Here is a 14087-nt window from a genome sequence, read left to right on the forward strand (position 1 = left end):
TCCAACTTCCTAATTGCTTCATGGCTGACCTAGAGTTAAAATATGTTATTCGGGCATTTTGATTTTAGTTTTATTATTATTRTTTCTTTTTGAATGCACTTATTCAGCAAAAGAGGAAGTTGCATATTATCTTCATAGTTTTTATGTTGTTATTCTTTAAATTCAATGCTAGTATGGACTATTTAGTGGCAATTAACTTCATTCTGTGTCCAGCAGAAGCAATGAAAAGAGCAGCCACAGAAATATGACTTGGCATATGAGTCCTATCTTAGTCTTTACAGTGCAAATACACCGACGGATCTGTTTCATTCTGTATCTGGTTTCTAATGGGGGCATTGATTTCAAATTTAGCTCTTTRAAAATCAGCTGATTTGTAACTTCCATGGCAAGCAAGAGAAGGAGAGGATGATTCTCTCCATGCTAAAAAAGTTCCATGATCTGGAGACCCTAAGGAATCTCTTTTAACTAGCATTAAATCAAATTAAATGAGTTGGATTCAACCCCAGTTTATATGCCTTGTGTGAAATGGGGTTTGTGCCACAGAATCAGTGGTGTCACTTCCAAGACTATGTCCATCTCTTTCCTCTCAAAACAAATTTAACAAAATACAGATTTTCAAGTTACTTTCACCAAACACCTATGTCTGAATAAGTCATCTACAGTCTTAGRCTTGCACATAGGGTAATTTTTAAGTAAAACCTTAGCACTGTCATTGTAATGCATCATCTGCTTTGATTTTTTGGGTGAAAATAYAGTGAGCTGGATCTGAAAGTCCAGGAGAGGGGAGGCTGCTGCAGTTCTGTAAGGCCAGGTCCAGACAGTCGTGAAGGTGAAGACATATCCCCAGTAGGCACATGCAGGCAGAGCACATAAAAAAGCTGCTGTATCCATATATATATATATATATTTGTGTTAATGAAGAGCCACACACATCCCATACTAACACACAGAGCACTCACAGACAGCACTTTCTTAATACCTTAAATTTTGCCAAATTTGTCACCAAAACTTCATCTGGTACTTGAGCTTCTTAGGAAAGTGAGGGTGGCAGCCAAGGAAATGAGCATTGTGGCATTACATCCTTAATTAGCTAGTGGTTCTATTCCATTTTGGTACATCTTTGCTCTAGTTTAGTCACTTCAAGCCACAAACATTTTGCTGGTGTTGTATTTATTTCACCTATTAACATGAAATATAAAGTAGATGKAGACTTTGCTCCAGGTATTTTTGTTTAATTGGCTCTCTGGTCAGTGCATTTAAAACTTTCTGKCTTCTATCCCCTCCATCCACTATTGTATCAAATTTTCCATCATACTAAATATCTGGGAAAAAATATCTCTAGTCTTCCATGCCACAACAGTTACTAAGAAGTTTTTGAAAAGGTTAAATAAGTTTTTGTGAAGCATCTTGACTATTTTATCTACCTCTTCCTCTTTTTGTTTCCTTTCATCTACATATCTTTTCACCCTTTCCAGTGCTGTAGCCACTACATTGCAGAAGAACTGAGATTGCTCTCCCAAACTGGTGAATGCAGCTCAGATTCTTGCTGGTACTTCCATCYTGACTAATGGAAGTAAATGGTTTCAATTAGCATAAAACCAAATTTTTCCACATAGATGCACTGAGGTTAAAGCATGTTTTCATGGTGTCCATGACACACTCAATTTGTTTTCCTTAAATGACTTTTCATTCTAAGTAACTCCTGCTCCAGTGCACTGGAGGTCTCTGAGGGAATCTTAGTTCTTTCATGGTACTTTCATGCATCCCTAATTTCTTCTAGTGTCTGCTAGTGGGATTTGGTTTGAGATTTGGACACTTAAAYGATCTTGTTTCCTTGTAGGTACCTGCATGTGCACTTTGTGCCTACATTCCTACTCTGGGTCTGATTGGAGCAGTCAGAGTTTTTATAGTGAGAGGTTAAACACATATATGTAGATATGTAGAGTTTGTTTCCAATCTGAAAGTGATTTCTATGATCTTAATGATTATTTTCTCCCCCAAGTATCTTATCTTTAGTCTGTGCTGCCTTTCAAGGCATCTTTGAGTATTCTGCAAGAAAATACCTTCTACTCTAGACAATTCAAATAGCACTACAAAAAGAGGTCTTACATCACATATACACACATTTTTTAAGGGAAACTACCTGGTATCTGAAGAGGGGATTTTTTTTGTGGTGGTGTGTGGCTTCTCTGCTTGCTACTTGTGGGAAGTTTTTCACTGTTTCATATTTCAGTATTCAGTATTCCATGCTCTTTTCCTTCACTGATCAGCAAATGTATCCATTTTGTTGGTTCTTCTATTTAACAATTTCTAAGCCATAAGACTATCCAGCTCCTCCTTTACCCTTTATCCCAAGCTTTCTGAACTTTACAAGAGCATAAATCACAGAGTCACAGGGTTCTTAAAACACTCTCCTGTACTCACTTGACCTTATTCTATATTCTGAAAACTATCTCTTGGAAGATAACCTCAGTCTCTGACATAATACTGTCCTCTGCAGTGAAAGTATCCTTCTGTTGAAATTGAAGACTTGGGATGATTATAATGCATTAGAACATTTTTCCCCTGTGATTTTTTTTTTAAGTTCACATTTTCCATGTACTTTATGAACAAGCTGCATGAACAACTTTTTAACTTTTCTAACTTTTGAGATCTCATTCTTTACTTCTAATAGCTTGGCTTYCCTACCCCCCAGTGTAACATCAAACTTATCGAAGTTAATAAATATCGCATTCATTTTCATGCCTATATTCTATTCATTTGTTTTCACAGTACATTGTTTCTTTGAAGGATTAATTTGAATTGGTAAACAGTTTGTCCTCTGCTTTTTGAATCCTATAAATATTCTTGTAGACTTCACAAATTTTATAATTTGATACATTCTGTTATTCAAAGTTGTAGTGACCTCTATTTCAATGTCCATCCAGTTGGGAGGGGGRTGGTTTTCCTGCAACAAAACATGATTTAAATTTTAAGTCATATTTAACTTCCTCATTAATTTCTTCCCTAAATCATTTTATATACTTTTATGGTCTGTTTCTAGTCACCTTCATGCCATTTTCTGATTTACAAATTTCAGACCAAGCTGCTGTTTTCATTTGTTTATAAATCCTGTTAAATAACAATACTGGGATTTCTAATATTGTGGGTTTCTGGGATTTTTCTTAAATGAAGCTTCAACCCATAATTGAATCTCAAAATCACAAGATGGCAAATGACTGATRATTTACAATGTCTGTTAGAATGTCATATAATAGGCAGTAAATTAAAGAAACATATCTCACAACAGTCTTCAATTTTATGTTATCTTATTCTTAGTCTCAACTCCATAGTCCCAGTAAGCTAACTGGCAATTCAGACATCARAGTGGCATCCTTATAGTATCAGAAAAAGAATTTTTTTTTCTCTAAAAAAATGCTTTAGCTTAGTAAGAAGCTCATATATGTGTATTTTTTCCCAAATGTCCAATTTATATGTTGTATTATAGACTGTATGAAACAAGCCCTTTCTCTAGAAGACTTCATTCTTTCAATAAAACACTTAGAAAGAATGCCACTACAAATATGTACCTGGCAAATACCTGACAAATCAAATTAATTGAATAAATAAAATAAATTCAAGTCCAAATTCAGAATTTTTCTGCAGTTCTTTCAGAGTGGAGTGTACAATTCATATGCAGGAATGGACTTGCTGTCCTTTGGATTGGAAAATGTTGGTATCTGATTGAAGAGGCTCTGAATGACAAGCTGAACACATCTCTGTGTGTCTGGGCTGCATTCCAGTTTTTGACAATATAAGTGCTTTTCATTTAAGCTAGCAATACCTCCACAGAATGTGCAGTTGGACTGTTTAAAAAACATCCTTTGTATGGTTCTCACAAATATTCCTGCCTCTTGAATCCATTGCTATTACCTCCTTAAATCCATTGCCATTACCTCCTTAAACCTCTGATTCAATTTCCTTTTTTACTATCATACTTACGATTATAAAGCAGTGACAGACATATCTCCAAATGCTCAGAGGTCAGCCTCAGTTCAAATAAGCATCCAAAAGGGTAGATGTTAATCTGAAGGAACTAGGTATGCATTTAAGGCAGTTTCRCAACCCATTCTCCTTACTGCTATCATGTTCTTGATAGCAAGAATAAATTTTGGGGCTTTAAACCAAATTGCAGAGGCTTACTTTATTTTAGGACATAACAGTCAAAGTAGAAACCAAAAATCCAGGTCACCTTGCATAGAAAATATGCTGGGATTTTCTTTTTTTTTTTTTTTTTTTTTTTTTTTCATCCATTATTCCACTTGTTCATGGACTAAGCTATTCTGGGATAACTGTTGAAGTCTTCCTGGTGATTTGAAACTAGAAGCAAAGCTAAACAAATTATTTTATTATTGTAAGATAAAAGACCTAGATAAACTACCATGAGGGAAAAGATAGCTATGTCTTGAAAACTAATTATGAGCATTTAAAATTGCCTGAAATACTGAGAAAGTCTCTTCCAAATCAGAAAATAGGAAATGTTTTTTCCGTGACATAAGTGATAAGGAAAAAAAAAAAAAAAACAACAAAAAACCAAAAAACAAACAAGGACATAAAATAAAATTTTATAAAAGAGAAAGAAAAATCTTCAACAGAAAATCTGCCAGCAGACTTTAGGCCAGATAAATTTCAAAAATATTTATGTTGGAAGTTCGGCGGGAAATTGTTTTCTAAATCAAAAGGTGACTTAAATGATGTTTCTCTTGCAGCACTTACTTTGGTATGTGTTTGGTAGCATAAAAAAGGATAAACTGTCGTTTTCATGTATATTTCTTCTGAAACGAATTTTCAAATATTGGTGAAGTCCATCTACCAAATGTGAAATATTGGGTTTCGTATGTAAGCATTTCTCAATTCTTTTTAGGAAAGGAATCTTTAGGCCAGATCTTATAGACAGCCCATATGGACAATGTGCTGTAAGTCAGGGTTTTTTAAGTGTCCTTTTTTTCACTGCCTGGTTGCTAACAATGATCAGAGTGTGACCATATTCTTTGGAGAAGCAGTCTGCCTTAAGGGATCTGCCAACCTGTATTGTTCTGCAATAATGACCTGAAGCAGAAGGTTCACCACAGGTTGGTGTGGCAAAGCGAAGGGAGATCAGTTTTCAGCCCCTCTTGTAGTTTTATGAGTTCAGGAACTGTAAGCAGTTCCAAGGACATCAGCTCTTGCCATATTAGTGTTCTTATCTAACTCTGCTTAAAGCGGTGTCGCATGAGATGACAGAGGCAGCCTGGTACAAGTGCAACATTCACTGCATCTCTTACTTGGGTACCACTGCCTTCCTTCATCACTGCTTTGCTTTATAGAGGCTTCCCACATGGAAACTAATTTTTTTCACCACTTTACAATGCTTCCATATGCATTCTTTGACACACCTCCCCTACTWCATATAAGTGTGCAGCTTCAAACACTCAGTTTTCTTCCCATTGTTGCAACAGGAGCCCAACTCTATAAATAAGGTGATGTTCTTGGGATTTGGGCTCGATCAAGGTGTACTGGTGCAACAAACTGTTGTCAGCTGAGCTGTGCGTCTCTCTGTCTGCTGTGAGGAGATGGCTTGTAACACACATCTGAGCACAAGGGGATGCCTTGCACCAACAGCAGCTCACACTGTGTGCTGCTTGTGTCTTACGTCTGTAAGTGACATGGAAAAGGCTTGAAGGATAAAGTTTTAGCACAGCYTCACATGCAATCTCTTAAAAATAAATACCAGGAACAAAAGTTAACATCAGCCCTAGCTCRGCACTCCCACATCTCACATACACACATGCACACCAGCTACGCTCTTCAAATCTAAGAGCGGGCAGGGCTCTAGAGTAGACAGCTGATCTCCCTCCAACCAGRCTTATTTTAACGGGGCCATAAGAATAAAAAGTGTTGATGTGCATAGCGATTTACATGAAAGTATGTATATGGGTTGTCTTCCCTAGTTTCCAGCTCTGGAACAGGAACTCATGTCTTTATTTGACTCTGTGCAATATTTTGAAGGAGGTGGGTGAGAGAAGCAAAAMAGGTTTCAGCAGACAAAAACGAAACATAATTAAATTCCAGTCTTTGTTCTCAAGGTCTTCTTTTGAAGTTASCTGATGAAACTCAACTACATTCTTCTCCTTTGCATGGTTAATGCTGCTCTCATGTTGGAGGGAAAAGGAGGTAGTATAATTGAAGATTTAATTTTGAACTGTATTGTAAATTAGCTTTCATAAAATGCAACAACAGTAAAGAGGTTCATTACATTTTAGAATGTCTGATGTAAATAAGGTCCCTGTGTGTGTGATCAATCTTTCCAAGGACCAAAATATTTTGCTGTTCCCAAGCTTGATTTGCTTGTTCAGGATGAATAAGCTCAGCTCACATACATTTAGAAATGACTGGAATTTTAATTTTATTCTAATGTCTAATTGTGTCTGCTGTGGTTACCACTAATTCCTACAAAGTAGCCCCTCARCTTTTGCAGAAAGACACCTTAACATTAGAAAAAATGGTGTAACATGACTGTTGACCAGAGGTTTGACTGACCTCTGTGGCAGTTCAAAGCACAGAGCTCTGCATTATTTTCTTTTTCTTACCTAGTTTAAAAAGAATAAAAGCAATGCCAGAGCCACTTTTAAAATCATGTCTGAGTTATACCCATTTGCTCCTGGCATTCAAGAAAAAACAATTTCCAAAATTTGAGTGTTGAGTATGGAGCAGAAGTGACAGAACAGTTTGTCAGTGGAGAACAGTATATAGAGCTATTTAAAGATTGTCCTCGACCTTTCCACCTCTTTTAAAGCCTCATGAGAGAGATTTAAACTGCTCTTTTGCCAGTGGCCTACTGTCAGTTCCATATTTGTATTTGTTCTCTCCATGCTATGGATGTAARAGCACATTATGGGGAGATCTTCCAAATCCTCTTTTAAATTCTTGTCTGAGAAAGAGCCCTCAGATTCAGCCAGGTCAACCTTGGCACTTAAAGTTCACAGAAATACTTTTCTTTCCTTGATCTCTTCTTAAGCCAACTTTTTACAAATGGTGGATTGCAATCTGACCTCTATAAAGAYAGTGAAAGTTTTATTATTGCATTGATGAGTCCAAGGTTTTGAATACTTTCTATATATGATTTTCTTTTGAGATACATGTGTATATATTGAAATATCTGTATTTATATATGTATATAGATACATATCTATATATGTATGTATGCAAATACATTACACTGGTAAATTACTTCTAAGGCTAAGTTTTTAGATTTTTTTAAAGCAGATTTCTGATTTTTTTTTTTTTTAAAAGCCTCTGCCAATAGGAATCTTTACCATTAAAGAAGTGTTATAAAGAGTAACACTTTGTCATAGTGTTACTTCAACAACCTTCCCTGAAGGCYTCAACGTAGCCTTCAGAGCCAACTTTTCCAGTGCTCAACCCTCTCATATATAATGCCCCAAAAGACAGCACAAGTAGGTACTACCACAGAGGCACTGTTAATTGCTGCAAAATCATTTATTATGTATTGAAGACTCCTACAGAATTACTGATCTTTAGTCATAAATATAAAATCCGTAAATGGAGCAAGAACTAGATTACTACAGGAAGTTGCATCTTTGATTTATTTTCTCTTTATAGCTCAGCATCCTCATCTCAAAAGGAATATTAAAAAGTTAAATCAAGGTTGCATTCACAGAGAAGGAATAAGTCGCCCCCAACTGGGTTCATGTGGCTGTTGGTACTCACATCTGGCTAGTTTGGAGGTGTCATTGTACATATTTCTGTGTCAAAAATGGTGTCAKATATGGAGGATCAGCTTTTATTTCATGTCCAAGTGTGGTGTTATCGTTCAATGAAAAGATGGAAAGTAAGAGCAAAGCTGATTTGAAGCAATTTGAAAGGAGTTTCACAAAATCATCRTGGGTGAAATAGCACTTATTATTGCTAAATTTGCCTTTACTACTATATCTGCTACTTTGCTACTATAACACTTTTTCTCTTGTAGTCTTAACACAGTAAATACAAGTCATCACTGAAAATAGTTTTGGGTGATTGTTAATGTATTTATGCTGACTGTACCTATCYATCAAGTATTCTGAATCAAAATACTAACAATGCTAGGTGCTGACTAAAAAAAAATATTTTTTCTTCTTTATTCCTTCCTTTAAAGACAAAGACAGGGGTTTGTTTGCTGCAGGATGGTAACCAGGAGCCTTTCAAAGTGCGACTGCACTTAGCCAAAGATATTTTGATGATCCAGGAGCAGGATGTGATCTGTGTGTCTGGTGAGCCTTTCTATTCTGGTGTAAGTAGTTTTTAATTCTTCTTTAAGTTGTTCTTTACAATGAAAAAGTACAGTCTGTGTGTGTGTGCGGGTGCATTCACACATATGTATGCATTTACTCCCCTGGATTGGTATTTCATTTTATACTGTTAAGACTGAATGTTTTTTAATATGCTTGAGTAAATATTAGCAATACTCACCTAAAAATCAGCAATAAGATATTAAGTTATATTCATGACTGTGGTAGTGTTTCTTGTCACTCACCYATGGGTGTTGGAGCCACTGAATGCTGGAGGAATGACCCCAGCAGTGGTTTCTGCCGGACCACAGATACCTCAATGTACTTCTGTATCTGAGTATTGCTTGTGGAGCTGATAAAATACTTGTGGAAGGACTTTGCCTGTAGAGGAGTTATCTTTTATCCTCTGGTGCTTTGGTTCCTTCCTATGGTAGCRCAGCACTAAACATCATAAGTGCTGTGAGGGTCAATAGTTTTAACAGCATATCATGTTAACAGAGATGGAGCAGTGCAATAMGAGTGGTTTATATATTACTGTTTTTACATGATGTGTCATATCCCTTATTTAAGYATCGTATTGAATTTTGTGCGTGAGAAGCTACAATTATTTGAAATATATATAAAGCCTTTTATAGAAGAATACTGTAAGGTTAAGAACTATAGTAATGCAAAGGTTTTATTTAATATTAGGAAATAGCTACAAAAATAATATAAAACATTCAGTATTCATTTCTATAGGCATTTTTATAGATATTGTAATTATATTTTGTAGAGATATTTTTGAGATTTATGTGAAAATATCATAAACATTCTGGTCTCCCTTTGAGCTAAATAAAATTATCATAGAATTTCATGTTAAATCTTGTGAAGCATAGTAATGTGATATCTGTTTATGCAAATGTTTYGTGAATGCTATTACGTCTGTTTTATTATTTAATTGCTGCTGTTGCCACATACATGTATCTCTGAATGCAAGTATATTAAAAAGATACAAAGCAGAAACCAAAAATAAATTGGTAGAATGTTAGCAGGGCAAAAAGTGTGAAAGATTAATGAAAAAATGTATCAAATTAGCCATCCCATGATTATGAATGTCTCAAGGTGAATTCTTTGAAGCTTTTCTCTGAAACAATGGGAGCACACTGGTTACACTGTCTCCGCAGTCTGGGTTTATTTGCTTGAGAGATCTGACATTAGCCTTTGACTGTTTCATGCTGAACAAATGCAGTTTACTAATGCAGGTCTGTGTCCTTTGTATGGAATATAGATKCTCCTTTTACCAGTCGGACTCCTCAGTAGACAGGACAGGATAGAAAGAACTCATGAGTTCAAGCTCAAGCTGTAGTTGTTCAATTAGCAACATACACCGTGGCATCATTATTCCACCAACACCAATCTGGTATTATTTATTAAAAGATTTTATCACTCAGAAATATGGCTTTCATTATTCTGCTGTAATATCGGTAATATCCTGCTGAACTTGTTMTTTAAATGTCTTCATGAAATGCATATTAATTTTTTTATCCCCCTTTTCACAGCAAGGCTTTCTTTTRCAGTTTTTCTCTCCTAAGTTTTGCAAAGGCTCTGTAGAAAATAATGGATTATTTGCTTCCCCAATTATACTCCCCCATATTATTTGCATATTTAATGCATAACTTATTAACTCATTGATATTAGTGTGTTGATGTGGAGTTTGTTTCTCCTGGAAGTGTCATTGTTAGAGTAGTAACTTTTGAGGATTTTACCCTGATTTCCTTTGGGATTAAGGCTATGTTTTGTAGCAGTAAGTTTATTCCAACTAAGGATGATTGACATTTCACAGAGAGTTAGCTGTCCTTTTGTCACAGGTAATTTAAATAATCTGGAATCATGTGCTTTGATTGTATATGTAATCAGACAAGTCCCACAGGCTTTGCTTTTTTTGTTTCAGGTTGGGGGTTTTTTGGCTATTTTTCCTCATTTTTACTCCTAATTTCTTAGGTTTAATTTTTTTGTTTGTTTGTTTTTCTTTGTTTGGTTGATTTTGTTTTGTTCTTTCTGTCATTCTGGATAAATGACTGCATTTATCTTTCTTTTACCTGGATTCTACAAAGCAAGTGTTTTCATTAGCAACTGACACTGAATGTCTCTGAGAATAAACTCTTAAGGCRTAAAAATAAAATTTGTAACTGAGGAACAATACTATTGTTAAATTTTACAAACAAGCAGCTACAGTAAAAGTAATTTTTAATCTGTTTAAATAAATAATCTTCAAATAATGTGATTATAAGGGTTTGCTTTATCCCTGCTGCACTGGTATGGAACGAAAGGCTATTGCTGTGTTTCTAGTTCAGAACAGTATCTCTTCTGTTTGTTGAGTCTGAATCAATTTGCATGCTCCTCTGTGTAGGACAGACTTTAAACGGGCACTTAACGTTCCAGCAGCATCCAGATCTGCATCCTGTGGAAAAATCTAAATAAAGTCAATGGCTCCTTAGGAATGAAGTGCTGTTTAATGTGAGTGTATGGGCTAAAGACCTAGTTCTTAATTTAGAGCACTTCCTTTGGTGTAAAACAGTTCTAGTTTCCCTAACTAAAAAGATGCAAAGAAAYGTTGTTTCTTCTTTCATGTTACACAGTTAGAAGTACCAAAATAAAATGCATAAAAGGGTATAAGCCAAATAAAGTGTTAAACACTAAAAACAGAAATCATCGGTTTCTTTAGCGGCGTCTGAAAAAAAAAAAAAAAAAAAAAAGATAGTGAGGGTCCTGCAGCAGTTGTACCTATAGCGATTCCATACAGCACAAATCATCATTCAAACGATCATGGGGAGCATTTAAATTTGAGCATCAGTTGCATCAGTAAGTATTGAAGAGATTTCTTTCTGTGTGCAAAAAGAAAGCCTTGCTTTCCAAGAGAAAGAAACATGGTAGGTTCAGCACTGTGCTGCTTAGCAGATAGCCAAGGTAGATTGCAGTTCCAGGGCATATGACCAAAGTGGGATGATAACATTTTGTGGAGCTCAAAGCATAGAAGGCAGTGTTTTTACTAATCCAGATGAAATCCTTGCCTGTAGAGAGGCTTTATTTTATGGGAAGTGTATGCCTTAGTTGGAGTGTCTTGTGTTGGAAGATAAAACCGCTGTTAGGTCAGGTACACATTTTTCTCCCAGGGCAGTTAGGAAATGCCATGAAAAATGCTGAATTAAACCATGTAGGAGCTTCATCACYATTGATGGCAGAATTGTAGAATATCTTTATATAAGCTTTTAAACATATTTCTTTAATTACCTGAAATCATGCTCACAAAAGTTTGCTGTATTGTGTTCCTGACAACAATGTACAGTGAGGCAATTGCCAGTCTTTTTAGACACATGTTTCAATAGCCTGTACTAACCAGGATAGCCTAACACTGAATTTGGTGAAAATTATCATGGGGGAGGAGATAGCTTAAAATAAGGCGTGTTTCATGTGAAGTAGAAAGAATTATTCCCGGGGAAGGTTTTAATATTTGCCATTCCAAAATCAATATTTTTATTTTAGAGTTAATCCTCACAATTTCTAGTGCCTTCCATGAACATCTGAAATTCAARGAGAAGGACTATTGTGCTAGGCAGTTTATCTATCTATGAAGATGCAGATTTTTTTCTTCTTTTCTTTAATAAATTTTGTTTACTAATTGTAGTCAGAAATTTTTCTACACCTAGAGTCTATGTTAATGTGAGATCCATAAGTTAAGGATATGACAAGGTACCGTCTGACAGGATGGATGATTTGAATCAGCTMCTATTTTATCTAAAATAATGGAAATAAACTGTGAGCAGCTGGCAAATTGTTAGCTACCAGGAGAGTTTGCATTGTTACAAAATTGTTTTAAAGGTTCTGCTAAAGGGTCATAGATTTTACAAAATACTGCAGACTCACCTGATGATACCATGCAGATGAGTCACATTTCTTTCAGGTAATTTATTTCTATGCTGCTGTGTACTATTGCATTCATTAATGAAACATTAATAATTTCTTTTAGTGGTTTGATTTTTTAATTAGGGATCTTTAGGGGAAATTTGTGTGAAGGTCAGTCATCATTCAAGACTAATAAAAAATGAATGCACGTTTTCTGTGAATTGATAGAGCAACAGGTCTCAGAGTAGCATGGCATTTGTCCAAGCATTTAACTGAGGTTGATATAATTGTATCTAAATGYAGCCTATGGACTGTAATTGCTTTTTCAATAGAGAAAAAAACTATCAATAAACACCTTTCCCAAGGCCAGAAAGTAACATTGTCTTACTTGTTGCACTGTAGCCAGATCTATTTTCTGATATTGTTAATCATACTTTTTTTTTTTTTTACTGTAAGCAAAAGAAAAAGTTATCTCACTTTTGAAGTTGTCCCTTTGCTATTGTGAAATCAATTGTTGAAAGATTCATAAATACATACAAACCCCATAAAATATTAAAATAATTAGTTGCTAGAGATTTTCTGATTTTTTTTAACTTTCTATAAAAATTAACTTACAAACTTTACAGAATATAATGTTTTTCTTGATTTTTTTTTAAATTTCAATAATACAGATATTATTAATTTTTAAGAATAAATTTAAATCCAGAACACATTACTTAATGATGACATGCCTGGGAATTCACAAAAAGTTACTCTATTTTCCTTGCTTGAATAGTTAAATTTTTGAGACTTCCTGAGAGTTAATTTTATATCTGCTACATTGGATAATTCTCATTTGACAATTAGGAATTTTCTTGTCATGTATTTTAGTGTTGGTAAAATAAGTTCACCTAACATTTGCAATTTTAATAAATAGAAACAAAAAAAAAAATAAAAGCTTAAAATGGCAGATAATGGTTTTAGCTTATCTTCTCTATTGTCTTTATTTGAAATTTTGATTCTGATGTATGGTTGAATATGATAAATGATGCCAAAATGCATCTCCCTGTCTTGGAGAGAATTGCAAATATGTGCACAGATAGGTCACCTTTCAAGCACTTCCCATTGTTGTTACCTTCACAGAGCTACCATAAGAATCTTTGGGTTTTTTTTTTTATCTTGTTGGTATCTGTCATCTATTCAGTGGAGTGAATCCATTTTTTCACAGCAGTCGTCAAGTATCTATCAGATGGGGGTAACTTTTTTTTCCCTGCCAATCTGGACAGCTTTAAAGTGACAACCTGACAGATGTAAATATGATTATTTAGAGAAAGCCAAAGGCAGCTTATTTTTCTGCAGCTACTTAAAAGTAAAAAGCATAGCRATCAGCTGAGGTTAAAAAGTGCATTTATGATGCCAGATTTGAAAGAAAATAATAACTTTTCCTCATTGAAAGAAGGCTTTTCCCACACAAGAAAAAAAAATTGTGAAACAGAAAAAACTCAAAGAACCCAAAACATTGATCTGTGGCAGTGTATGATGTGAGGCAGTAGCTGGAAACTACAGAGAATGTTTATTACTCAACATTGTGGGAGTTCAGATCCTGACCTTTGGTTTATGGGTTTATTTCACTTTTATTTTTGTATAAAGAACTGCAGTACTTCTGAAAAGAATCAAGTGTATGAGTAGAAATTTTATAAGTAGATATTTGGGTGAATGTTTCAGCTTTCACGCACACGCCGCAGGACCAGGAACATTTAGAAGTAAGAACAAATGAAGGGTTGAATGCTTTTCTTCATTCTAGTCAGCGTTAACAGCCTACACGACACCGCTGTGTTTGCCATCCTGAGTCTCCAGCACAGCAGCAGGGGAAGGGCGATTTCCATTTGACCAGGGATGCTGCAGCCCTCCCTTACTGCC

At 35.2% G+C, this 14087-nt stretch overlaps 1 protein-coding gene across 2 annotated transcripts in view; it reads left to right on the forward strand.

The window, feature by feature from the left end:
• The window catches only part of SNTG1 (syntrophin gamma 1), a 311772-nt gene that overhangs the window by 161941 nt on the left and 135744 nt on the right, over positions 1-14087 (forward strand). For both annotated transcript variants that reach the window (XM_057365031.1, XM_057365030.1), the window contains exon 3: positions 8174-8308. In XM_057365031.1, the coding sequence (XP_057221014.1) occupies positions 8174-8308 (135 nt within the window). The remainder of the gene's footprint in view (positions 1-8173; positions 8309-14087) is intronic.

Source organism: Malurus melanocephalus, unplaced genomic scaffold (assembly GCF_030028575.1).
Source record: "Malurus melanocephalus ecotype Western Australia unplaced genomic scaffold, MMel_1.1 scaffold_46, whole genome shotgun sequence".
NCBI lineage: Eukaryota > Metazoa > Chordata > Aves > Passeriformes > Maluridae > Malurus > Malurus melanocephalus.